This window comes from Aspergillus japonicus (genome assembly GCF_003184785.1).
Source record: "Aspergillus japonicus CBS 114.51 unplaced genomic scaffold BO86scaffold_118, whole genome shotgun sequence".
Taxonomy (NCBI): Eukaryota; Fungi; Ascomycota; class Eurotiomycetes; order Eurotiales; family Aspergillaceae; genus Aspergillus; species Aspergillus japonicus.
Window position 1 is genome coordinate 1,143 of NW_020291755.1, and position 25,266 is coordinate 26,408.

The window sequence follows — 25,266 nt, forward strand, 5'->3', positions numbered from 1 at the left end:
CCTGGCATAGGGGTAGACTAGCCCGTCATGGGGCCTTTTAGCTTCCACCTGCTCGCCCCCGAGCTAAGATGCAAAGTCCGTATAAGACTAGACTGAGATATTCGAGTTTTGTCCGACCTAAACATCTGCTCGCACTCAGGAGGAGCTCACCAATGCGTACAGTACAATCTGGGACAAGCGAAGAGTCAAGCCCCAGGGTGGTCCATCCGAAAGAGAAATAAGCCCGAGCTGGGCTGCAGAAATACGTACAGTCCGCTGACTTACAGCCTATACTGTACCTGTTATACCATCACGAGAGATGGCGGTTTTGGCCCCCCGTGGTCCATCCCACATCTACCGTCAGCCGCCTCGAACGAATTCGAGGTGGAGCCACTAGGAGATTCAGTGCACCTCGCGAAGACAACGCCAGATGAACCGTACATACTTCTATATAGAGCGAGAGCGCAGACTCCCCGTCTGACACCCCCCCAGATCTTCTGTCGTCTACCTCTCATCATCATGCCCCCGAGTATCTCAGTCATCATCGTCGGCGCCGGCCTAGGCGGACTCGCCACCGCCATTGGGCTGCGCCGCGCCGGCCATCAGGTCACCGTGCTGGAGAAGGCTCCCGCTTTAGGAGAAGTTTGCTCTTCCTCCCCTCCCTCGTCTTCACCAACAGGGCCTGTCTAACGGTGGCATGCAGATTGGAGCCGGGATCAAGGTCCCCCCGAACTCGGGCCGGGTCTTCCGCGAATGGGGCCTTCTGGACGCGCTGGAGAAGATCTGCATCTGTCCGCAGGAGAACAAGATGCGGTCGTACCGCGACGGGGAGGTTCTGTCGACGATGCCGCTGGGCCGGAAGAGCATGGCGCAGCAGTACAACATCCCGTACTACGTGGTGCACCGGGTGGACCTGCACCACCTGTTGGCGGAGGCGGCACAGCGGGAGGGAGCGGTGATCGAGCTGGGGGTGGAGGTGACGGGGGTGCGAGGCACGGCGGAGCAGGCCTTCGTGCAGGTGGCCAACGGCACCGGGGTTGGGGGGGTGGAGGAGCGGGCGGCGGACCTGGTGCTCGGGGCGGACGGGGAGCGGTCGCGCGTGCGCACCTCGCTGCTGGGCCACGAATTCCCCTGGCGCGACAGCGGCGACCACGTCTTCCGCGCCACCGTGCCCCTGACGGCCCTGGAAGCCGACGAGCAGCTGCGCGCGCTGACCCGCGGCATCAACTGGTGGGTTGGCCCCCGCGGCAACGCGCTCACCTACCCGCTCAAGCGCGGCGGCCTGCTCAACATCGTCCTCACCCACGTCCATCCCCCGGATGCCTCCGTCCAGTTCGCCCCGCAGCCCATCGCCAAGGAGGCCGTGGCCGCCGAGTTCGCCGGCTGGGACCCCTTGTTCCATCGCCTGTTGGACCTGACCACCACCTGGGCGCGTTGGACCCTGCTGCACACCGACATGCCGTCCCAGTGGACGGGCGAGACGGGCAACATCGCCTTGCTGGGGGATGCTGCGCACGCAGTCTTACCGTACCTGTGAGTTTGCCCCCATTCCCCCCCCCCTTTTCATCTTCTCTACGAGTCTGCAAGTCACTGTCCCCGGAAGACTAACCACAAGCCCCCCACGCAGCGCCCAGGGCGCAGCACTGGCCTTCGAGGACGCCGCCGCGTTGAGCGTCCTCTTCGGCGCGATGCAGGACAAGGCGCAAATCCCCGATCTGCTGACCGTCTTCGAGGCCATCCGCCAGCCGCGGGCGCGGGAGATGCGCCGCCGCGTCGGGATGGCGCGCGCCCTCTGGTCCATGCCCGACGGGCCCCAGCAGCGCGAGCGCGACCGCCAGCTGCGGGAGCACGAGCACGACCCCTACGACGGATACCCGAACGTGCTGGCGGATCCGGCCCTCACGCGGTGGATGTTCGGCTACGATGCGTTCGAGGCAGCGCGCGAGGCATGGCGCAAGTTTGCGAGGGGCCAGTTTCCCGGGACCCGCGGGACGTGGCAGTTGAACCGGGAGAGCCGGGATGAAATGCTGTATGATCGTGATTAGAGTAATACCAATAGCTATTCGATTATGGCTCTGCGCTTGGGATTTCTTGTGCCTTCTTGGAGAAGAATACGAGACTCTGTAGACCAGGGAAAGGCTGATAGATGAACACAGTCAGACTTGTGGTTTGTGATATCTTGGCCAGAGCAGTCTGGTAGAAAGAGCTATCTTCGGCCGTTTTCTGGGGCCAAAACCGGATGCCAGCCAGTCCGTGTGAATGGCCCCAGACACTACCACTTGTGTAACCCTGCTGGTGGGCAGTCATGCTATCTTGATCATGGTCGGTGCATTGGACTAGCAGGCTACTAGCTTCTATGCCACGCGACGCTAATAACGTCTCAAGAACGATTGGCGAAAACGTGCAAAAACGTGCCGAGAATACGACGGGCATGGTTCCTCACCAGCCGGTCGTATACATGCCACTATGCTGATACGCTCATTCGATAGCGCTCTTTACGACGGATTGGTGTAGGGTATAGCCGGATGACGGAACTTCAGGTTCATAGCCCTGTCTGCACAAGCCAGCTCGGTCATGTGTGCACACGGCCCCTGGCGTATATTAAGGCAGCGGAGATTGCTCCAGTTGGCACATTCATCCTAGCAACCGTGCAAATCATGGCTATGACCGGAACACAGACGCTCCTTACCCGCCTCACGGCGTTGAGCCCGCAGGTGCCCGAGGATCCAGCCGTGTCTACGACCGAAACACAGGCCCTCCTCGCCGGTCTCGCGGCGCTACGCCAGCAGGTGCCTGAGGATGATGACCTTCGCCGGCAGCTGTCCCAGGCGCTGTCGCAGGCCCTGGTGGCAGTCGAACGGCCATTGGAGACCGTGCACCGGATCTCTTTCGCAGTAGGTGCTGCTGCCCCTCCGGATCACGTTCGTTGACGCTAACACAAACCCAGCCGCTGCAATTGACGATGACCAAGGTCGCCATCGACCTGAACCTCTTCGAGATCCTCGTTGCGAAAGACCAGCCAATGAGCCTGGCGGAGCTGACCCAGGCCACCGGCGCAGACCCTGGGCTGATCGCGCGTATCCTGCGCTATCTGGCCGCCTTCCACCTGCTCGCTGAAACCGGCGTCGACCGGTTCCAGGCCACCGCCGTGACCCAGGCCCTCACCGTGCCGGGGTTCGCAGCCGGGATCAAGCACCAGTCAGTTCTGGCCCCGCCATCTCGTGTCTGCACGGCCCACGACTAATCCAATTTCCAATTTCCACAGTTTCGAGGTGCAACTGCCCGCCTGGGGGGCGCTTCCGGCCTTCCTCGCAGCGACCAACTACCAGAACCCCTGCGATCGGGAGCGCACGGCCTTCCAGCAGGCCCACCAGACCGACCAGACGGTCTTCGCCTGGTTCATGGGCGGCAGCGCCCCGCCGCGGTTGTTCGAGGACTTCAGTCGGTGGATGAGCGCCCAGCGCGTGGGGCAGCCCATCTGGCTGGACGTGTTCCCGCTGGAGCGGTTGCTTACTTCGGCCAGTAGCACCACCGCCCCCACTACAGCAGCAGCAGCAGCACCGGCATCCCCGTCTCCTGTCCCACCCCTCTTCGTCGACGTTGGGGGCGGCGTCGGCCACCAGTGCGTGGAACTGCTGCAGCGGCTGCCCCAATGGCACGGGCGCGTGGTGCTGGAGGACCTGGCCCCCGTGGTGGCGCAGGCGCTGCCGCACGCCGGGTTCGAGCGACGGGCGCACGACTTCTGGACCCCGCAGCCGGTGGTCGGGGCGGGAGTCTACTACCTGCGCAACGTGCTGCACGACTACCCGGACGAGCAGTGCGTGCGGCTGCTGGGGCTGCAGCGGGCGGCGATGGGGCCGGGGTCGCTGGTGCTGGTGGACGAGATCGTCTGCCCGGCTCGCGGGGCGGGCCCCGCCGTGGTGGATATGGACATCACCCTGATGGCGTGCCTGGCGGCGCAGGAGCGCACGCTGGCGCACTGGACCCGGCTGTTCCGGGCGGCGGGGCTGGCGCTGGTGGAGGTCGTGCCGTATGTCACGGAGGGGGGGCATAGTGTGATGGTGTTGGAGCGGTTGGTGGCGGGGGAGGGGGAGGGGATTTAGGGCACGTCGTATCTTGCGTTTTCAGCTGACGGTCAGCCGGGATGGTACATGAATACAGTCATCATTGATACAATACACAACAAGTCACCCTTATACCATGGCTGTATCTGTACCATACCGTCCTCCACCCGAAGGAACCGAGCACAGCGGAGGATGCATAGCTGGAATGCAAAGGATTTCCCGAAGCTTAGCAGTTGTCGCTACACAACTTAATCCCACTTGGCCTTTACGATCATCATCTCAGACACACAAATTTACATACTTCCAAACTTTCCCTCCAGCCTTAACGTCCCTCTACATCTCCTCCCACCCGTCTTTTCGTCCAAAAGACCGGTCAGGATGACTTTAGTGCTTACGGACTGACCTTTCCGCATCGACTTAGCACGGCACTAGGGACCGCCTAGGGCTTATCTTCTCCCCTGCATTTCCCCCAATGGCACGGCTGATTCCTATGGCACGACTCAGCGCGCACCCGACATTGCTGATTCTCTTTTTGCGATTGTTCCTACCGGTCCAGATGGTTTCCTCCACGAAGAAAGAAAGAACCCGTGTGGCACCGTCGACATTGAACAGATACTCACCCGGGAAACGGCCCCTTTTCGACGCTGCATTAGTGCTGACCGGTGTCACCGCCTCGATCTTCTGAACAGAGAGAGACGAAGGCCTACCTAGGGTTACATCGTAGCGCTAACAGGACACTATTCTGGCTAGGTACAGGGCCTTAGGACTAAGTGATTGTCTTTGCGCACCTGCCCAATGGAATCACTCATGTGTATAGTATGATGGGCTCCCCTCCCCACCGGGCGCGAACAAGCCCCGCGGCAGGGGGGGTGGATTATTCCATCTTAGTTCTTGGGTACAGTACAGGTAGTACCTTAACATCATGTACTGGACATAGCTAGCGAGCTAGCCCGAGCTGAACCTGAACACAACCCCGGGGTGGGTGCTGAGATCGAAATCAGTATAAAACGTTCCCCTCCAGGCAAAGCATTTGAACCCATTCCATCCCCACCAACTACCTGTCACTCTCAACCCCCCCCCTCCGCCCTCCCACCTCTTTATTCTCCATCCCACCCCCAAAAACAATCACAATGGCCGACACCGTCGCCGAAGTAACAGCCGCCGTCACCGCCGCGCTGGCCAAGCTGTCCCCGACCGACGAGATCCCCGACGCGGCGCGCTTCGGCCTCATCGATGCCCTGGAGAAGCTCAAGGCGGCGGTCGAGCCGCCCATCGCGACGGTGCTGAATATTTGCTGGGCGGTGTGTTTCCCCTCCAGCCATGTCCCTGCACTTTCACTCACACTCACTCACACACAATAAAAAAATCCTCTGAACTGAACCGATGTCAACATGAATGGCTAACATCCAAACCAAAAGGCACACCCCCTCATCGCCCTCCGCATCGCCATCGGCATGGGCATCTTCGACGCCTTTGCCGCCGCCGGCCCGGGCGCGGAGTTGACGGCCGACGAGCTGAACGCGAAGACGAAGGGCGATAAGGATATGCTGGGTGAGCTTCCCTCCCTTACCCCAGATCGCAGAGGACTTTCGAGATATCCGCGGGTTCGGTCGAGTGCGCTAATCTTTCGGGGATGGGACAGTGCGGATCATGCGCCTGCTGAGCGCCAACCGGCTGTTCACGGAGACAGCAGCGGAGAAGTACCAGGCGCAGCCCTTTGCGCTGGCGTTCGCGACGGGGGCGCCGCCGAGCGAGGTGATCAAGAACTTGTACGTGCACACACCCCACCCCCAGGGGGATATACGAGGGTAGTGGACGGTGGAAGATATGCTAACCGAGCGCCTACCAGCCACATGATCCTGCGGGCGACGGCGTACACGCACGAGTTCCTGGCGGCCCGAAACTACACGAGCCCCGAGGACGCGTACGAGACCCCCTTCCAGCTGGCGTACCACACGCCGCTGCACCACTTCGAGTGGCTGGGCGCGAACGCGGAGGAGCAGCATGCCTTCAACGTGGTGATGGAGACGAGCAACCGCGCCGTCGAGGGGGAGCAGTGGTACGACTTCTACCCGTGGGCGGAGCGGCTGGCGACGCCGGCCGCCGACGACGACGCCGAGCGCGTGCTGTTGGTCGACATCGGGGGCGGCAAGGGCCACGACCTGCAGCGGTTCCAGCAGTCCCAGAACCCGGGCCGCAGGCTGGTGCTGCAGGATCTGCCCAGCGTGATCGCCGACATCCCGGGCCCCCTGGGCGGGCACATCGAAGCCGTCGGCTACAGCATGTTCGACGCGCAGCCCGTCCGCGGCGCCAAGGCGTACTACCTGCGCACCGTCCTGCACGACTGGCCCGACAAGCAGGCCCTGCAGGCCCTGGCCCGCGTCCGCGAGGCCATGGCCCCGGATTCGGTCCTGTTGATCAATGAGAACACCATCCCCGAGACCGGCGTGCCTCGCTTCAATGCTAGTGTCGACCTCATCATGCTGTCCATGTTCTCGTCGCTGGAGCGCACGGATAAGCAGTGGCTGAGTCTGTTGGAGCGCGCCGGGTTCAAGGTTGTCAAGGTGTGGCGGGCTGAGAACCAGGGTACCGGGTCGAATGCGCTGTTTGAGGCGGTGCCGGTTTGAGATTGTATGGGTGGTTGGTTCGAGAGCGGGGATACCTGATGCAGTTGGACAGGACGAATTTATTTGTTTAGGCCTTGGTGCAGGCTGCTTGCAAAGTAGGTTTGATGCTGGGTGTTAAGTAATGTCTATGTATGGTCTTGTCATTCAAGGTCTGCTGCGATTAGGTGGGAGACCATTTATAGACCGTTCCTAGATTAGAAGCCAGATACAAGGGTAATTAAAGGAGGTCTTAGGTTCCCTTTCCCCAGACTGTGCATTGTATTGGCAGTAGATATAGGATGAGGAGAGATATTCCAGAGAAAAGATAAAGAATGATGAAATGAGAGAGACAGAGAGAGAGAGAGAGAGAGAGAGAGAGTCAACTGCGCAGAGGCAGTGAAGTCAAGAAGATAGCCGGACACAGGGGAACTAGCCAGTAGCAGACCAAGGCGGTTCTCTAGAGATAATCCTCCATAACTGGTTCACGGTAACTTAACTCCCCCACAGGAACAAATGCAAGTTCGCAATGCGGCGAGCGGGGCTAAACAACCTACCCGGGCTGGGACTCATATCAGTAGCGAGTCACCTTCATACTATAATACCCTGTATACTGTAATACTGTGGTCTCTAACCAACTCCACCATCCAAGAACGAAGTGCATATCCAAGACCTATATACCAAAATATTATACACCTATGCCTATGCCCAGATCAACCAACACTCAAACCTCTCCAACGAAGAAAGAAACGGTGGTATAATCGACAACCCAACAAAGCCAGCATCCTCGTCCCCATCCCCAATCCCTCAATAACAAAAACGTAAAAAATCAAACCGGACTCCCCACACTCGTCTCCGACTGCCGCGGCGACCCCCGCTCGCGGGAAGTCTGCGTGATCAGCACAGTCTGCTGAATATTATTCTTGGGCGCCCCGCCCTTGCCGCCATGGACAATCAGATTGACCGCGTCACCGTCATCCGCCGCCTGCCGCCCACTGATGCGCTTGGCGGCGTGCTTGTGGTGGCTCTTCTGGGCGCGCACGGAGGTCTTGACGAAGCCGATCCGGTACGAGCCCGTCGATCCGGACCCCGTGCCCGTGTAGTTGCTGCTGCTGTGGTTGCTGGAGGGCCGGATGGGTTGCCCTTTCACCAAGAAATCCCAGATCGGTTTGGACGGCGGGATGCATGCGGCGATGATTACCAGGGGGATCTCGAGGAAGGCCCAGAGGTAGAGGGCGTAGCCGTCCCAGGTCGGGTCGGTGCCGCCGGTGGCCGGGATGAATTCGCTGGTTTTGATGCAGGCGCATACGCCTGCTCTTTTGGGGGGGGTTAGTTTGGTTTGGTGATAGGGGGAGGGGGGCACTTACACGATACCTAGACTGAGGATGCAGAAGAGGACGATGCGTTTGCGTAGGCTTACTTTCAGGTCGACGATGAAGCTCAGCGGGAGCAGGGCGAGGACGAAGTCTAGGTATGCGCCGAAGGCTATACTACCCAGTTAGCTTTACACAAAGGCCTAGAAAGAGCGGGGAGGGGGAGCTGACCCGACTGCAACATGGTGATGTCCGTGTTGATCCGCGCATCCAAACACGTGGCCTGCCCCGAGGTGCGCAGGCTCAGGTCCCACAGCGCCTGGACGGGCTTGCACTGGCCGATCAGCATGCACAGGCTCAACACGGTCAGGCAGAAGTACAGCCCGATGTGCACGGTCAGGAACCAGCGGCGCCCCTTGGAGGTGCGGCCCGAGATGCGCATGATGAACAGGGCCACGCTGATCTTGCCGCACATCGCCGACAGCGCCGCCGGGAACTGGTTGATGATCTGCATCTTCCCGATGTACAGGATCTCCTCCGCGCTGAGGTAGGCCACATGGCGCGCCCCGCCGCGCAGCTCCATCGCCGTGCTCATCGCTGCCGCCGCCGTGTAGAGCATCTGTTGGTTCACATGGTCAGTGCGTCGGTCGATTTGTGTATCTCGGGGTATGCTGGCTGCGCTGGCAGCGACTTACCCAGGCCACCAGGATCGTCCAGTCGTCATACCCCAGGTCCTTCCGCATGCCCCGACAGTAGAAGCGGGTCACGACCAAGCCCACCGTGAAGGGGAAGGGGATCCAGAAGCATAGAAGCAGGCTCACAGCCCGGTCCTCGTCGGGAGGCAGAGCCGCTGACATGGCGATGCGTGGGTTTTCCTTCGCGCTGCGGCGGAATTTAGGACGCTGAGTCTGCAGGCTGCGCCGGTTGGGGAAATCAGCGCGAGGCAGGGAATGCAGGGTAGGAGAGGAGGGGAGAGCGGGGGGGGGGGGTAAGCCAGGCGCATACACTTATAGCGGCGTTGCCACGACGTGTCGATGAGCAGCATTGTCTGCAGGGCGCAGTCAGGCCCGTCATCCCATATCAACCAAACTGCAGGGAGCCACTCAGAAAGGCGATGGGTGCATTTTGGCCCTCCGGTGCTCTGCGCTACCTGGATGGCTGCTGCAATGGTGGTTGGGGTCCATTCGATGGCGGTCGGCCTGAGCCTGCCTGCCCCATCTGGCACCAACCGAGATGTGGGTGGGTAGCTGTTGGCCACCGGTGCGGATTGGTGTCCTCGCGTATTGCTTCTGGTCCTAGTGATTGAATTGTTGTGAGGAAAGACGGTGGTTTCCATAGCTTACCGAGTTATAGCTGACTATAGCTGACAATTACCCAGGCCGACGGGAGGGGGTGTTCACGCATCCAGTGCCAGACCTGCATGATGTTGGAACGTGCAGTGTATGGTACGTGGGTCTCGCGTCCAAGATGTCAAGTTGCAGAGCCCCGCTTTGGATTGGGGGAGAGACTGGACCACGGGTGAGGAAAAACAAGCGTGTTGTCTGTGCGAGGACTGAGTGGCTTGACTCTTGGGATTCGGCCCCTATTTGAGTCCCTAACTAGGGCTATCTCCGGGGTATTCCAGCCCCCGCCAGCTCAACGTGATTCTGCTCAGTGTTTCACCACGGCTCAATGCAATACGGTAGATTAAATGGTCCCCAGAAACTAATCGATATTCATGCAATTGAGGCAGAACCCATCAATTGAGCCGAGTTGAGTACAAGCACATCACCTAAGGATACAGTGACTTGGATTGATTTGTCAACCATCAATCAGCCCTTCGTCCCGCCCCACCAATGCAGCCCCCATGCACTGCATAAGCAATAGTAAGGACAGTACAGTACACATTATGTGGGTATGTATGCATATAGACTGTACTTGTATTATTATCGTACTGTACACTAACTCAGAAGGTACTCTTATCTAGTGATTGATGCCGTTATCGACCAGACCAGTCTTTTTGGCCCCCAACAAAAAACCCCCCCCTTCTTCTCTTCTCTGCTTCTCTTCTCTGCTTCTCTTCTCTTCTCTCCCTACCATTACACCCCCGAGTCGATCTCATCCACAAACTCATGTCCGCTAAAGTAAGCCCAGTCGCGACACGTCTGGGCCATGCTCTTGGGAATCTGCAGGGTCTGGATCGCATCCGGCTGCTCCACCACGTTGATCAGCAAGCCCGCACTCACGTGGAAGGACATGTGGCAATGCAGGGGCCAGGTGCCCGGGTTGTTGAGCTGCCACTCCAGGACCAGGTAGGCGGGGTCCTCAGCGTTGCCGGGCTGGAGGATCTGCGTGTCGCGGCTCTGGGGGTTGGACGGGTTGGTGATGGTGCCGTCCCACGTACCGCGGCCCTCGGCCAGCACCCAGAAATTGTGGCCGTGCAGGTGCATCGGGTGCTGCATAGCGAAGACGTTGTAGATCACCAGGCGGACGGAGGCGTTCGCCCCGAAGTTGTAGATGTTCAGGTCCGGGCTCTCCGGGTAGGAGAAGTTGCCGTTGCGGCCCAGCAGCAGCAGCGGCGTGTTGTAGTTGGCGCGGAAGGTCGAGTTGTTCACGAAGAAGAGGTAGTTCCCCGAGGCGTTGACCCCCATCGTCACCTCGAGCGTCTCCGTCAGCGCGGGCGTGGCCGGCGGCGTCTGCGCGTAGTACGGCACCGTCGTGTTCAGCGGGTCGTTGCGGCAGTTGTTGCTCTCCCACGTCGCGGTCGACTCGCTGGTGGGTAGTGCCTTGGGATTCGCCTGCTCGTAGTAGATCGCCGCCTGCACGGTTTCATACGTTGCGGTGTTGTTCAGGCAGTACATATCCAGCGTGGCGCGCATCCAGTACGCGTCCGTCGGCTGGCCTGTGGCTTCCACGATGACATCGGTCCGCTGGCCCACGCCCAGCGTCACGACCTCGGTGGTATACGGCTGCACCGGCACGAAGTCGTTGGCGATCACCGTCATCGTGTGCCCGTCGATGCTGAACTTCTGGTTGGCGTTGGCCCCCGTGTTCAGCAGCCGCAGCCGGTGCTTCTTGCCGGAGGTGAAGTTGAACCGCGCGTAGCCCGTCCCCGTGCCATTGGCCCCGTGGCCGTTGATCAGGTTGTTGTCCACGTTGGGAAAGCTGGGCGGGATGGAGAGGATCTCCTGGAGCACGGAGTAGTAGTCGAGGTAGGTGTAGTCCGCGATCATCACCGGGCCCACGTCCAGGTCGTACTCGGCCCCGGGCTGCACGGGTCCGTGAATGATCATCGGCCCGTAGGCGCCGTCGGTGTACTGGGCACTGAAGTGGGAGTGGTACCAGCTCGTGCCGTACTGATCGGCTTGGAAGCGGTAGGTGAAGCTCCCCCCGGGGATGATGGGACACTGGGTGACCCCCGGCACTCCGTCCTCCCACGGCGTCTTCTTCTGCGTCAATCCGTGCCAATGCAGGGTCGTGCCTTCTTCGTCGTCGTAGATCTCGTTGCGCACCGTCACCTCGATCATATCGCCCCAGTTGGCCTCGATCATTGGACCGGGGAACTGCCCATTGATCAAGATGGCATCTTTAGAGACTCCGTCCGGCGCCACGGTCCCCCGCGCGATAGTGAAGTTGTAGTACCGTGTTACGCCCGTGTTAGGAGGGTCGCCTGAGGGAGATACATCTGACCAGGGCGCGGTGGTGAGACAGGTCTGGTCAATCGTTAGACACTGCGAAAAATCGAGCGTGGATATTTCCGCTCGTGAAGGGGGCGGGAACAAGGAGGACATACCTTGTCTTTGCGCCACGCGGGGAGATTTCGGGTCGGAAGAAGGCCATAAGGATATCGCGCGACTGAGGAGGAAGTCGAGGTCTGCGACGAGGCAACAGCAGCAGCCGCCGTCACCGTCGCAGTCCCGGCGACGAGTCCCAACGATCTCCAACTGAACAACATCTTTGATTGAGGGAAACGAGGAAGGTGAACTGGATGAAGCACAGCACAATTGACCGCGTGGGGTGCTTTTAGGGCACATTTATACCTGCACCGGGCGACCTTTTTTTCTCTCCCATGGTGTGGGCTATCGCACGACACGCTGCAAACCCTGGTCTCTAGTCTCTACTGGGGGATCAATCCTTCGAATCCCCCCAGTAACCCTCATATTCATTTGGAGGCATCCATAGTAATCAGCAGAGGTCTTCTGAATGCCTGCTCACTTCATGGGCAGTTTCGTAGTTAGTGTCTCGCCCCCACGCCGTAGCCTGACGCAGTCAGACAATAGTTATGTAAACATAGCCTCAGCTTCGGTCGAACCGAGAGGAGGCTTTATATTAATCCGGCCACACGTGGAGACTAAAAGGTCCATCCAGAAGCGATCTAAAATCTGACACATGTGTATGTAACGCTGCGAAGCGCTTTCCCTGCTGCCATTCTAAACGTGTTGCCGTTTCCCGGGCGGTTCCGGATCGCTGCAGACTTGCTTCGTTAGGGTTAGAGCCGAACCGGTACTGTTCGTACTGCTGTTCATGAATTGACAGGTGGAACTTACGATGGCAGTGGCAGTAAGCAGGCGGGCGTGCAAAAGCACGTTAGGACTTCTCGTCATAGTCAGCATCAACTATCCAATGAATCCTGTGTCGTTGATTGGACTCTGCTCTCTTTCAATCACTCTATCAGTCTATCTACCTCGTGTCGGTTCTTCGGTCGTCGCTTTCAGGGCTGCATGAGTGACCAGGACATTGGTCCCTGAAGTTTAGCCCCCAAACCGGCCTCAACACACCCTCACCCCGCCTCTTGTCTGATCAGAGAAGACTATGCAATGACTATACAGTACCTATGCTGAGCCGAGATGCCGTAACTGTGCTCGTGGCTTCTGGTGAGGAGGCTCGTTTGCTCGAGACCTGTTTCCTGCTGCTCGGGTTGACGGACGACCAGCTTACTGGTTTCCCCCATTGACATCTGAATACGAACATGCCGTGCCCAGGGTATATAACTGACGTTCAGTCCCAGGAGAAGCCATGAAGAACGGGCTAATTGACCGACTCAACTCGGACAGATCTTATTCCATCATCGTCGATTCCTTTCTCTCTCTCTTCTCCTCATCTCCTCGTTGCCCACTTTCACCAGAGAGCTGAACAATGCCAGTTTCAACCAAGACAAGCGACGGTGGCGCGCCACCCACCCTGCCCAAGGGTCCTCCTACCCCCAGCACCCAGGACCAGCCGCTCAGCCTCACCAACCCGGCCAGCTGGATCCCATACCTCCAGCTCATGCGCCTCGACCGGCCGGCGGGGTTCATCGGGTTCTACATGCCCTCGATCCTCGGGCTGGTGTACGCAGCGAGCCTTGCGGGGCCCAGGACGGTGCCACTGCGGCAGCTTCTCGCACAGAGCATCTTCTGGCTGGTGGCCAACATCCTCATCCGCGGGGCGGCCTGCACGTGGAACGACAACATCGACCAGGAGTATGACCGGCAGGTCGACCGGTGCCGGGGGCGGCCGATCGCGCGCGGGGCAGTTTCAACGCAGCAGGCGCACGTCTTCCTGGCGCTGCAGCTGGCGCTCCTGGGACAGCTTTTCCATACTCTCCTACCCAAACAAACCCCGAGCGCCGCCTACGCCGCCGCGGCCATGGGCGCCCTCTACGCCCTCTACCCCTTCTGCAAGCGCTTCACCCACTACCCGCAGGCCATCCTCGGCGTTCCCCTGGCCCTGGCCATTGTCCTGTCCGCCTACTCGCTGGTCGGTGACGATGACGCCCAAAGCAAGGGCGACCCCTTCCGCGACCGTCCCACCACCGCCGCTACCCTCGCCCTGGCCCTGGCCGAGATCCTCTGGACCATGATCTATGACACCGTCTACGCCCACCAGGACCTGCAGGACGACGTCCGCGCCGGCGTCAAGTCCATGGCCGTCCGCTTCCGCCACTCCACCAAGCCACTCTGCGCCGCGTTGGCCGTGGGCCAGGTCGCCTTGCTCGCCCTCGCCGGCGTCTGGATCCAGATGCCCCCCGTGTACTTTGTCGTTGGCGTCGCCGGGTCTGCGGTTGCGCTGGTCGTCATGCTCGTTTCGGTCGATCTGTCCGTGCCCGCGAGCTGCGCCCGCTGGTTCAAATTGGGCTTCTGTTTTGTGGGCGGGTGCATGAATTGCGGGTTCTTTGCGGCTTATCTGGTGAGCTGGTTTGGCTGGGCGTGAGGGTTGTGGTATGTGTGGTGTTGGTTATGGAGTGTAGAGAGTAGGAGAGTAGGTGGGTTGTAGTCGAGAAGGAAGAATTGAAGGGAGGCTTTTCGTTTATTGACTCTGCGTTTGGAGAAGAGGAGAGGAGAGGAGGATGCGATGCTGTCGGAGTTTCGAGACGGGACGAACTGTGGTGATAGAAAGCAAGGATTCAGCTGGGTCAGAACTGACTAGATTTACCTGACAGGCAGCGCCCAATGTATGCCTGCTGGCTCTGCATATAGATGATGTGAAAACAATAAAGCGACATACGGTTCAACGATATTGTTCAACGTGGAGCTCTTGATATGTTCTGTTGCTGGTTGATAGTGCTGTAGCGGACACGGACTAGTGGCTAAACCGGCGTCCCATGCGGACATCACCACGGAGCATCATACAAAGTGAAAAGAACTGACAAAATGTGACATTCACCTCCAGGATTCTGTAAATTTGAGGGTAGCACAGACTGTCACGGCTGTTCTATATGGTGGGCGAGGGCTCGGAACTCCGTTATGCCGATGCCGATGCCGATTCCGAACCTCAGCGTCGCCCACACCCTCGTCTCGTCAACAACCTCACCATGCCTGTCAAACCATCTTCCTCTTAGCACTGTATCATCCGTCTCATATATATCCCATGCCCCCCTTGCGTCGCAAAAATGGCCGCCAGCCCGCATGCGAGCCCTGTCGCCGGCGCAAGCTCGCCTGCGACCACGAACTGCCCACCTGTCGCCGGTGCGAGCGACTGTCGATCAAGTGCGTCTACCTCGCCAATCCGCTGACAAAAGCAAAGCCTGCCAGTAGCGACTCATTGGAACCATCGCCGGACTCAAGCATCCCGAGCATCCCGAGCGATAGTAGCGCCATGCCGAGTGCAAAGACCTGCCCCGGCGCGCAGTCCACCACGCCGATCATCGAGAGCTCCGCCGAGTATCTGGGGCCGGCGAGCTTCACCTCGGTGTTTGTGGAGCACCGCGAACGCTTCGAGGTCGATCACACACTCGCCAGCCCTGCTGCCGGGGTGGCTGCTGGTGGTGGCGGTGGTGGTTACACAGTTCCGCACCAACCGTCGCCGGTCCAGCCCGCCACGAACCCGATCATCACGCCGCGCTTAGTCCACCTCGGCGTGCAGATCCTGCGGAACGTCCCGGACGAGGAGACTTGTAACCTGCTCTTTGTGCGCTGTGAAGTCTCCATGGACTCGTGCTTCCGATTGGCCAATTGGCAGGCGTCCAAGCGGACCTGGGACGCGTATCGGCCTGTGCTGCGGGCACGCACGCAGGACGATCTGCACGCCCTCGCGAGGCGATTAGCAGAATGCACGGTTGTCCCGCTGCCCGCGGAGCAGGACCCGCATCGCTGGATTGAGTCGTTCTCCGGCCGACAGGCGCGGTGGGAGCTCCTCGGCGTGCTGTTTACGTACTGGTCGTATGGGTGCGTGTCCCTGGCCCCGGACAGTCCGGCGATCGCATCCTACTGCGCGGGCCGGGCGATGAAGGGCGCCAAGGAGATGATGCTCCATTTCAAGAAATGCGCGTCCATGTGCATTGAGATGTGCAGCGAGCTGGGAGGTGTCAATGTGCTGTTCCTGCATCTGCTGTACAAGCATAATATCCTGGAGAGCAACGTGAGTGGAGACAAGAGTGGGTGTTCTCGGTCAGGTTGGGAGGCGATAGGTTGCTGACGGTGGTAGGTCTCTCCTGCTGGCGCCAACACGGTGATACTATCGCCGTGACCACGTCCATCGGGCTTCATCGCGAGCCATCATCGGAATGGAATGAGGTATCGTTTCAGCATGAACTGAAAAGACGTCTCTACTCGGCGATCTTCGCGTTTGACAAAGTCGCCTCCACCCTGACGGGTCGGCCGCCGCTCCTGAGTCGGAGGTTCTCAACGACCCAGCTACCGTTGGACATCAGCGACCACGATATCTTGTCCGGTAATGTGACGGGCGCCGCTGCGAAGCTGGATTCCGACGGGTGGGATCGCAACAGTGGCAGGAAATTCACCCAGGCTGCGATCCTGCGCGCGCGGGCCATGTTCGCGAGGAACCGCGAGGAGATATTGGAGGTGTTGGAGTCCTCGCTGGACGAGATCGCTGACTCGGCTATTGAGACGTGCTTGTGAGTCGCAGCCTATACTTGCCGTGGGCTCTAACTGACTGAATATAGTAATCTCAAGGCTCGGGCGTCTGCCATCTATGACAAGCTACCCGAAAGCCTTATCCACAAAGTGGAAGATATAGACGATCTCGATATCCCGGGGCATTGTCTGCATACCCGGATTCTTGTGCGCTTGGAGTACTTGCTGAATCAGTTTCTGCTGGAAAGACTCCTGACCCGTCACAAGATCGTCACCGAGCAGGCGCTCATCGGGGTGAGCCAGGAGACGCTGTCTCTCACGTTGCTGTACTGGAAACACAAGGACCGATTCATGGCCTTGCATAATGATTTCTCATGGCTAGTAAGTACCATTTCATGGGCTCGCACCTGTTCTCGTGCGCGTACTGATCGACAGCGCAGGCGATGTCGTACGGCGCGCCGTGTAGCGGAATCCTCTGTCTCGAGCTGCTCCGCCAAGCGTCCAATCCCCAGGCTTACCACTTGGACCTCTCTCGCTCGGAGACGATCCAGAATCTAAGCCTGTTCGTGGCCTTTTTGGATTGGCTCAAACCCTGCGGCTCGGATATCTCCGCCAAGGCACAGATCAAGAGCATCCTGCAACGGTCGCTCGACCGGATCCTCGCTATGCCGGCTTCACTGTGCCGTCCGACGATGGCCATGGACAGTTTCGGCATGCACGACTTTATCGGCGCGGAGTATCCCCACCTGGAGCTTTTGAACACGTTCAATTGGGTGGACTGGGATGGAGGGTTGTAGATGGCCAACATCGTCACTACCTGTCTATCAAACTCGATGCTCTAAATCTAATGTTCAGATCTTCCTACTTCCGAAGCACAAAAAGGGCGACATCATCCGGACTCCATCACCGTACAACTGGATCAAGATGGGGTTGATCCAAATCGGGACCGTCCACAGCATGAACAGCGCTACCCAGACATAACCAATCATCCTCTTGACGCCGGGATTCATCCGAGCCCGCAGTGGCTGGAAGAGATCCCGCACAATGCTCTCAATCACGACTCCCACAATCTGCAGACTGAAGAACCACAAGGCGCCGCTCTTGGCCATCGGCACCCCGAACCCCACGTCCATGAAGAGATGAATGACTCCTGACACGGTGAACGCAAGCAGAGCCCGGAGGGTCCACCCCAGTCGTCCACTAGGCGATATCCGCATCAGGGCGAGCAAGAAGTCCGCGTTGGAGGTCAGCAGCTGGCGGAAGGTCTGATGCCACGTTATTCTGTTGACAGATTAGCCATGCCATGTCATGCCATGCCTTGCCCTTACACCCCGAAAGGAACAGTCATCTCGAAAGGGACGGAAAGAAGAACATACCCCCAGAAGCGCCGAATAGACCAGCCCTCCCACAACGACCCAGCGACAGGCGGCCACTGCACCGGCTCATACAACCCCAACCCCACCGCCACGATGGCGAAGACATTATACGAAGCGACGATCGTCGCGCGGCCCACGATCCCAAACGAGAGACAAAACAGCGCGCGCACGAGCATCCTGCGCCCGAACTCCTCCCACCCAGCCGCCGTCGCCCCATTCGCCCACGGCCAAAGCGCCTCCCGCGCCTCCGGCAGCAGCGCCACCGCGGTGCCCAGATTCTTATCATCCGTCTCCATCGTACACCCCTGGATCACGACCACCGCAACAGCCACTTTCAGCACCGTGCGACCCAGAAACCGGACCCGCGACGGCACATACTCTGGAGCGGCGTCGTCGAACCGCGGCAGAACCCGGATCTCCCACGGCGTGTCGATGCGCCGGTAATTGAAGGCGATGTTGAGGGCCCAGCGCAGTCGGGCGAGTCGTTCCCTTGCGGTTGCAACTTGTTTTGTGTTCTGGTTTTGCTTTTGGTGTGGTGAGTGCTGCTGCTGCTGCTGCTGCTGCTGCTGCTTCGCAAGCGACCCAGTCGCCCGCGCGTACTTGGCGAGTTCCCACAGCTTCTGCGCCTCGAACGACACCCGGCTCAGCACGAGCAGGTCCACCGCGTTCAGCACGTTCACCCAGCACATCGAGATCAGCGGGGCGCCGAACCGCGTGCCGCCGTAGTAGAGCTGCGCGCTGCGCTGCATGGAGTAGGCCAGTGCCACGATCAGGAGGGCGGTGGCGGGGCGCGCGGGGGCGCGCGGCGCGGTGAAGGCCACCACGAGGCCGGCGAGGGGCTGGATGAGGAGCCATTGCACGAGGGGGATGTGCCAGTTGGCTGGGAGGGTGGACATGGTGTCCCTGTCACCTGTGAAGCTGGCGGGGGGGGAGGGGTTAGAGATTACCGTGAGGCTGCGGCTGAAGCGTGAGACTACGGAGATGGGTGTGGGCTTTATGGTTGGTCAAATATGCAGATGTGACTAAGCCTGCTGGGCATTATTCTCATTTTGGGTCGACTAAAATCGCGAGTCAAGCAGCGGTGTGGACCCTCGTAGTGAATTGCTGATCGAGGCTGGCTGGGGCTGTCGATCACTCGATGGCCCCTTTTCGGCGATAGGGGAGGGCTCGCCGCTGTTGCTGCCCGAGGCCCCAGGCCACAAGGCGTCGATCGATGCTGGGGCCTGATTGGACAGCGGGCTAGACCTAAACACATCCCCATGGAAAACTCAATTCACCGTCCCTCGACAGAATGCTCTCACAATTAACCCCGGGGAAGACCTGCCACAAAAGGACAAAAAGCGATCTCCGATGCGGGGAATCGAACCCCGAGCTGCTGTGGTATCTCGATGAGAGACAGCGATGTTAGCCATTACACCACATCGGATATTGGGACTGCATCATCCGTGAATCGAACACGGGCCTCATCGATGGCAACGATGAATTCTACCACTAGACCAATGATGCTGGTTGATGTGATGCTTATAAAACCTGTGCTCTATGAGCCAACACATACGGCTAATTGGCAGGGGGGTGTATCAGACTCCAATGCTGGGAATTATTCTTGTTTAGGAGGGGAGGGTGTATTTGCCATTGTGAAAGTGTATAGACCGGGCTTTGGATCTTCCAATTCCTTTTTTCACCAAAGCGGAACATATCTTCCAGAGGTAGTGGTGAACTTGTGTTCCAGTATGGTCAAGCAGAGCAGGAATAAATATATCTCAGTCCTGCGGATGTAAGAAATCCCGGGGATGTCGCTGCCCAGCAATGTGGATACTACATTTGCGCCTAGTTAACTATTATCGAGGCATCTACACGGCCAGACCCGACCCGACCAGACCCCCAGGGCTATCTACATCCACCCGCAGTCTAAATACCCTGGCAGAGATGGAGAAGCGCAGGTGAGATACACAAGGGAAAACCACAATCGTTGCAATGATATATATGTTTAGTACTGTATCCCATCACTAGTCAATTACGACTCGAATGCGAGGGACTATATATACTGCACACCTGGAATCAAAGCAGGAATAACGTGCTAGTAAAAACCACTAGCGTGACGACACCCCCCGAAACACCGACGGCCGAAGCTGCGCCCGTGAACAAAGCGCTTGGCGCTCCTGCGGTCGTGGAGCCATGAGCTGCCGAAGAAGGAGAGGAGCTAGCGCTGGAGCTGGCTGCGATGGCGATGGGCGAGCTGCTACTGCTGCTGCTGCTGCTGCTGTTGGTCTTGGAGCCGAAGGACCAGGTGGAGTCTGCACCGGGGTGCGGGGAGCTCAGGGTTGTGCCCGGGAGAGCGGTGACATCGGGCTGGATGACGGTGGTGATGGTGGCGGTGGTGGTCTCGCCGCCGGCGGTGTATACGATGGTCACAAGGGTGGTTTGCGGTCCGGCGGGGATGGATGCGGCGATCGGGGAAACGCCGGTCGAGTCATTGTCGCCGTTGGTGGTGTCGTTTGCCGCTTGGCTGGGACCGGATGCGGTAGATGCGGAGTTGGGGGTATTATGTTCGGAGGAGCTTTGGGTGTTGGGCTTGGTGGTTTCAGCGTTGCTGCTGCTGCTGCCGCTGCTGCCGCTGGTCGTGGATGTCGGTTGGCCAGCACCGGATGTAGAGCCAGCCGCGGAGCTAGGGACTGAGCCCTGGGCATCCGACTGCGTGCCCTCGGAAGACTGGCCGGTAGTCTGAGCTGATCCAGATCCAGACCCAGATCCTGATCCCGAAGCAGAAGCAGAAGCAGGGCGTGCATTTGAGCCTTCCCCAATGCTACCAGCTACGCCGACACCCCCAGCGGCTGACTGGCCCTCGCCCTGCCCGCTGGACTCCGTGGCACCACTCTGAGCGCCTGAAGCATGACCAAGAGCGTCGACACCAGCTGTGGTAACCGGTCGGACTCCGGATGCCGGTGCAATCGTAGTACCACCGGCCGAGGTAACGGCGTGAGCGTCGGCGCCGGCTGCAGCAGTGGGTCGTCCACCGGCTACCGAGACGATCGTGGTAGCCACGGCCTCGACTTGGGTCGTGATGTAGGTGGTGCGTGCAGAGGCGGGGCAGTTCTTAACGGTTGAGGGGCACGCAGTCACTGTGTAGGTCAGGGTGCGCTCGACCGTGGAGTAGACGGGTTCTTGGTTGCTGGAGCTGGCGCCGGAATCGCTGGAGCTGCTGTAACCACCGGGGCTGTTATGGCTGCCTGAGCTGCCCTGGTCTCCTGGGCTGCTGTGACTGCCCGAGCTACCATGACCAGCAGTAGCAACCGGCACCTGGGTCTCCGTCGCCGTCACCGGGCAGACAGTCGTGTACGCCACCAACGTCTCCGTAGTCACGTAGGTCGTATGCTGCGCGGCCGGGCAGTTGGTGACCGACGTCGGGCACGCGGTGACGGTGGCGGTGCGGGTGGTGAAAACAGTCGAGGTGGTGGATTGGGGGCCTGAACCCTGCCCATTGGCTGGCGCAGTGGGCTCAGCGCCGGCAGTGACGGGACAGATCGTAGTCCCGACCACCACTGTCTCTGTGGTCAAGTAAGTAGTGCGTTGACGAGCGGGACAGTTGGTCACGGATTGCGGACAGGCTGTCACTGTTGTGGTGCGGGTGCTGAGGATGGTCGAGGTGGTCACTTCGTCTGCGCCGGACGATGGTCTGGGTCACTGGGAGATCGAGATTGGCAGTGAGGTGGGGCTCAGGGAGGCAGGTTCGCTGACGCTGGATTGGGTGACGACCGATGGGTGCGTGGATACTGCATTCGAGGAACGAATTGGACTGGAAAGAGGCCGGATGGAAGAAGGAATGGCGCTAGAGTGGGGCTGGGAGATGGTTGCACGGGAGGATGGGATCGGCTGGGATGATGCAGGTCCGGACGGCACAGCCACTCGGGTGTTGGAGCGAGTCGCAGACGACGGCTGGATGAGGGGTCTGGAAGAGCTCGATACCGCAGCGGATGGCACCGCAGGAGTCACGGGCGACGATGCGGCGGGCGACGACACCCCAGGCGTCACAGCGGAAGACACGGCAGGCGAAGACACAGCAGGAGACACCGAGCGAGTTGGAACCGCGGCAGATGACACGACGGGAGTCGAGGCAGACGAGACTACAGCAGATGATGCCGAGGGAGTAGATATCGCAGCAGTCGACACTGCAGGAGTAGATACCGCGGCAGACGATACCGCAGGCGACACCAGAGGCGACACAACAACCGGCGTGGGCGTCACGATCTCGACCGACGAGCTGAGCGACGTCGGGGTAGGAGTCGGAGTGGGTGTAACCAGGCTGCTGGTGCAGGTCTCGGTCTGATAGGCAATGGAAATGCCATCCAGGTAGAGAGTCGGTTCCCCACTCGAACACATCACGTAGAAGTAGGGCCAGGTGACGGAGCTGCCCGCCCCCTGGTACTTGGTCACGTCCATGGACACATACTTCCACTCGGTCACGTCCTGGGTCACGTAGCCCGAGACCAATGGGTACTGCTCGTTGTCATCGAAGGTGGCGACAAACTGGCACGACGAGGCTCCGTTCAGGTAGAGCTGGTAGTAGAACGAAGTCGTCCACGTGTCGGTGGGAGGGAAGCCATTCCGGTTGCTGGACACGGACAACACGGTTTGCTGGCTGCCACTGTACATAAGGCCCGCCGTGATCTCTCTGGGGTTTACGGTTAGCTGGAGCCGTTCGGTGGAAAGTCCGAAGACACGGCCAAGCTCACAGAAAGTATTCTCCCTCAGGTGCAGCGTCGGACTTCACCACCAACACCGAAGATCCGGACGTATCCCAATAATCGGTGTTGCCCGTTTCGAAGCCGCCATTGAGCGCGTAATTGGCGGTCGTCTCGCTGCAGACGGTGACATATTCGGCGAGGGCGGGGGCCACCGCCAGCAGAAGTGAAACGAGGGACTGCTTCATGTTGAAGTGTTAAGATGAGGCAAAAGTAAAAGAAGAATCAAAGAGTGATGCAGATCATTGCCGATCGAAGAAAGAATGGACGAAGCGCAATCGGCCTCAATGTCGACGATGGAGGGAAAGACCAAGCAAGGGTAGAGGAGAGACTCTTAAAGCGCTGTAAGAATAGGCCCTCTCCTGAAGATAGAGTCAGTGTCTAGAGCCGACAACGGCGAGTAGCCCACCGGTTCCAGTTCCATTGGTAGCGAAGGATCTGTAAATTCAATAGTAGATCGTAAAGTAGGCGTATAGGGCTAGTGTAGCCGACATGCGAGATGGCGTGCACCAGACAGGCCAACAATCCCGACGGCCGATGGCTTGGCCGATCAAACCCCCTGATCGTATGGTGGATATCGGAGTCGCCGAAACCAAGATTAAGAATAGATGCAGTGCCTGCTTCAGCCATCTTGAAGAGTAAGTTGAGATGATGCTAAAATCCGTGGTCAGGTGACTGCCTCGCTACTCAAGCCCATTCACTAGCCACACTGGGCAGGATGCAAAGCCCCAGAACGAGTCAATCGTGTTTCAATCAAGCTGGGGAGAATCATTCATATTACTAGGAACCGGATTGTCGGGAATTGAGGGCTGTGCTAGTCATAGGGTCCAACCTTCAAAAAGCTCCCACGCAAGCAGATCAAGAGATCGTCTCAGCGCTAGTACAGTACAAGGGTTGACAATGCAGGAACATGAGTCCTTGTGCAGTGGATTTGTTTCTTGGAGGTGACTCCAATATGTCAATAGCAATGAACTCCTATGCTCTTCAATAGGGGGACGATATCCCTGCCAAGAAAATTCACTAATGCTACCATTGACCTGTTCTGCTAATGGATGAATGACTTGTGTTTATATGCATAGAGACCTTGCCAGCTACTAACATTCTTGCTACACTCCCACAAACTACCCAGCAGAGATAAATGGCAGATCTTTCGACGGAAAGATCAAGACAACACACAAACCACAGCAAAAAAATCACAAAAAGATGGAGCTGCGGGGAATCGAACCCCGGACCTCTCCCATGCTAAGGGAATATTATACCACTAAACCACAGCCCCAATTGATATTTTGTGAGTGAATAGAGTGTTATATTAAGTAATCACTTGCTGGGTGACTTGCCCGAGCAACGGTCACATGGGCGGACGGGTATCAGCGGTAGACAAACCGGCGAACTGACTAGGAAGATTTCTCCAACAGGATAAGCAACTCGGCTGACGGGGTCCAGCTCTACACCGCATCTCGGACTCATTGCATTGGAGACCTTTTTCTAGGAGTCGAACTGCGCCTGCAACGCCATCACCCGCAACCCACAGACTCCAGTGGGCGGGGACTCCCCTGTACCTCCAGAATCTGCTGCCGACTCTCGCTCTGAGGATACTCTTCGCATCCTCGCCCCGTAGCCGATGCATCCAGCGCGGACGGCCACCGAAGCGACATTCCGCCGGCCCACTCAATTCCCACTCCTGGGTTGGATACGTGCTCCTCTTGCTACTGTGCTACTGCTGAGGCCGGGAATGAACCGGACGAGAACGCGCAGCGAAGGCAGAGATCCGCTGATCAGGCCTAGTGCGTACTCTAGGTTCATCAGGACGAGGGGGACGGCGCCGACGTCTAGCGCAGCGGTGTTAGACTATCATTCATTTGCAGCCGGACCTGAGGAACGGGGTAGACCTTACAAGTATAGTCCGTGGAGTTCTCCTGGAATCCCAGAAGTGGGATCCGTGCGAGGCCGGCCGCGCATGCGACGAGTCCTTTGATTGAGTCAGATGTCATGGAAGATAGAACTTGAATGGGGAGAAGTGGCTTCTTACCGCGGCAGGAGATCCCAATGATGAACAGACGGCGCTGGATGGGCATCTGCAGCCTCCAGATCGTTGGCATCGGGAGTCCGATGATCATCAGATCAAACAGGAGCATCAGGATGGCTTGGTAGAGCTGGAGGTTCTCGAGCCCGGCATCGGAGAAGCATTTGTACTCCGGGAGCGTTTTGTCCCAGGTTGCGCGGACGGGCCAGCACTGTAGGATCAAAGGCAGCTCGCCGGACACGGTCACCATGGCCATGAGTGCCATTATGATCAGTCCAATGCGGCGGATCGGCTGCGTAGGGAAGACGCGCATGATAAAGACGGTCAGGCTGCATTTGACTGCCAGTGCGACCCAGAGATCCAGGCAGAAGAGGACGTACACGTACTGGTGGCGACGGTAATTGGCCGGGCTTCGTTTATTCTTGCTTAGTTCGTGGGTGGAGAAATCTCTAACCTTTGCCATGATAATCATATTTGCGGCGGGAACAGTATCTTGATGGTATCCGATTGCATATCGGGTCAAGATAAGTGAGAGCGCTGCGAAAGCTAGGACCATTACCTTTGCTTGCACGGTCAAAACGTTGTTTCTTGGTTTGTCCGGCGGAGAAGCAGAATGCATACCAGGGCCAGAAGAACCAAAAAGTCATCCAGTCCAAATGCACGTATACCGCATTTGCGAACATAGAGCTGTGGTTCGACCACTAAAGTCAATTGGGGTTCTGGGTCTCATGTAAGTAGCGCAGGCCGACATACCCTCAGGCAGCAGACCACCAGAGCGAGAGCAGCGCACGCCCCGATCACGCCCCTCACGGTGTGCACCATCAGTGGTGTATGTTCCGGTAACTGCGACGTAGCAACACTTGCGTCGGCCATAGTCTCTTCATGATCAATGTCTT

At 58.8% G+C, this 25,266-nt stretch overlaps 9 protein-coding genes and 3 non-coding genes across 12 annotated transcripts; 5 read left to right on the top strand and 7 right to left on the bottom strand.

Annotated features, from left to right (window-relative positions):
• Nucleotides 1-480: 480 nt before the first annotated feature.
• Nucleotides 481-2,141, top strand: BO86DRAFT_373547 (FAD binding domain-containing protein). The gene is made up of 3 exons (XM_025670384.1): nucleotides 481-621; nucleotides 683-1,512; nucleotides 1,607-2,141. The coding sequence occupies exons 1-3, from the start codon at nucleotides 499-501 to the stop codon at nucleotides 2,022-2,024; spliced, it is 1,371 nt and encodes a 456-aa protein (XP_025521968.1). The 5' UTR covers nucleotides 481-498; the 3' UTR covers nucleotides 2,025-2,141.
• Nucleotides 2,142-2,941: 800 nt separating this feature from the next.
• BO86DRAFT_423436 (S-adenosyl-L-methionine-dependent methyltransferase) lies at nucleotides 2,942-4,082 on the top strand (the record flags this gene model as incomplete). The annotated part of the gene is made up of 2 exons (XM_025675399.1): nucleotides 2,942-3,177; nucleotides 3,245-4,082. 2 exons carry the CDS (start codon nucleotides 2,942-2,944, stop codon nucleotides 4,080-4,082), a joined length of 1,074 nt encoding a protein of 357 aa, XP_025521969.1.
• Nucleotides 4,083-5,121: 1,039 nt separating this feature from the next.
• Nucleotides 5,122-6,893, top strand: BO86DRAFT_30270 (S-adenosyl-L-methionine-dependent methyltransferase). Its single transcript, XM_025667539.1, has 4 exons — nucleotides 5,122-5,344; nucleotides 5,462-5,594; nucleotides 5,686-5,812; nucleotides 5,893-6,893. Exons 1-4 carry the CDS (start codon nucleotides 5,174-5,176, stop codon nucleotides 6,668-6,670), a joined length of 1,209 nt encoding a protein of 402 aa, XP_025521970.1. The 5' UTR covers nucleotides 5,122-5,173; the 3' UTR covers nucleotides 6,671-6,893.
• An 864-nt stretch (nucleotides 6,894-7,757) lies between these two features.
• Nucleotides 7,758-8,804, bottom strand: BO86DRAFT_273103 (uncharacterized protein; the record flags this gene model as incomplete). The annotated part of the gene is made up of 4 exons (XM_025667240.1): nucleotides 7,758-7,962; nucleotides 8,014-8,136; nucleotides 8,196-8,578; nucleotides 8,655-8,804. Coding segments are annotated over 4 exons (861 nt in total), but the record flags the coding sequence as incomplete, so codon positions are not given.
• Nucleotides 8,805-10,017: 1,213 nt separating this feature from the next.
• Nucleotides 10,018-11,729, bottom strand: BO86DRAFT_425687 (uncharacterized protein; the record flags this gene model as incomplete). Its single annotated transcript, XM_025675491.1, has 1 exon — nucleotides 10,018-11,729. The coding sequence occupies one exon, from the start codon at nucleotides 11,727-11,729 to the stop codon at nucleotides 10,038-10,040; it is 1,692 nt and encodes a 563-aa protein (XP_025521972.1). The 3' UTR covers nucleotides 10,018-10,037.
• Nucleotides 11,730-13,074: 1,345 nt separating this feature from the next.
• Nucleotides 13,075-14,130, top strand: BO86DRAFT_425693 (4-hydroxybenzoate octaprenyltransferase; the record flags this gene model as incomplete). Its single annotated transcript, XM_025675492.1, has 1 exon — nucleotides 13,075-14,130. The coding sequence occupies one exon, from the start codon at nucleotides 13,075-13,077 to the stop codon at nucleotides 14,128-14,130; it is 1,056 nt and encodes a 351-aa protein (XP_025521973.1).
• Nucleotides 14,131-14,787: 657 nt separating this feature from the next.
• BO86DRAFT_425694 (uncharacterized protein) lies at nucleotides 14,788-17,516 on the top strand (the record flags this gene model as incomplete). The annotated part of the gene is made up of 4 exons (XM_025675493.1): nucleotides 14,788-15,793; nucleotides 15,844-16,273; nucleotides 16,322-16,613; nucleotides 16,673-17,516. The coding sequence occupies 4 exons, from the start codon at nucleotides 14,788-14,790 to the stop codon at nucleotides 17,027-17,029; spliced, it is 2,085 nt and encodes a 694-aa protein (XP_025521974.1). The 3' UTR covers nucleotides 17,030-17,516.
• Nucleotides 17,069-18,551, bottom strand: BO86DRAFT_350156 (wax synthase family protein). Its single transcript, XM_025669379.1, has 2 exons — nucleotides 17,609-18,551; nucleotides 17,069-17,513 (listed from the first exon to the last, which is right to left on the bottom strand). Exons 1-2 carry the CDS (start codon nucleotides 18,502-18,504, stop codon nucleotides 17,084-17,086), a joined length of 1,326 nt encoding a protein of 441 aa, XP_025521975.1. The 5' UTR covers nucleotides 18,505-18,551; the 3' UTR covers nucleotides 17,069-17,083.
• Nucleotides 18,552-18,953: 402 nt separating this feature from the next.
• On the bottom strand, nucleotides 18,954-19,034 carry BO86DRAFT_t320. Its single transcript has one exon. It is a non-coding gene; the product is annotated as a tRNA-Glu (tRNA).
• A 9-nt stretch (nucleotides 19,035-19,043) lies between these two features.
• On the bottom strand, nucleotides 19,044-19,114 carry BO86DRAFT_t319. The gene has a single exon. It is a non-coding gene; the product is annotated as a tRNA-Gly (tRNA).
• Nucleotides 19,115-23,551: 4,437 nt separating this feature from the next.
• Nucleotides 23,552-23,623, bottom strand: BO86DRAFT_t318. Its single transcript has one exon. It is a non-coding gene; the product is annotated as a tRNA-Ala (tRNA).
• Nucleotides 23,624-23,784: 161 nt separating this feature from the next.
• Nucleotides 23,785-25,192, bottom strand: BO86DRAFT_425700 (uncharacterized protein; the record flags this gene model as incomplete). Its single annotated transcript, XM_025675494.1, has 6 exons — nucleotides 23,785-24,176; nucleotides 24,242-24,316; nucleotides 24,377-24,755; nucleotides 24,825-24,929; nucleotides 24,992-25,057; nucleotides 25,124-25,192. 6 exons carry the CDS (start codon nucleotides 25,190-25,192, stop codon nucleotides 24,016-24,018), a joined length of 855 nt encoding a protein of 284 aa, XP_025521976.1. The 3' UTR covers nucleotides 23,785-24,015.
• Nucleotides 25,193-25,266: the final 74 nt, after the last annotated feature.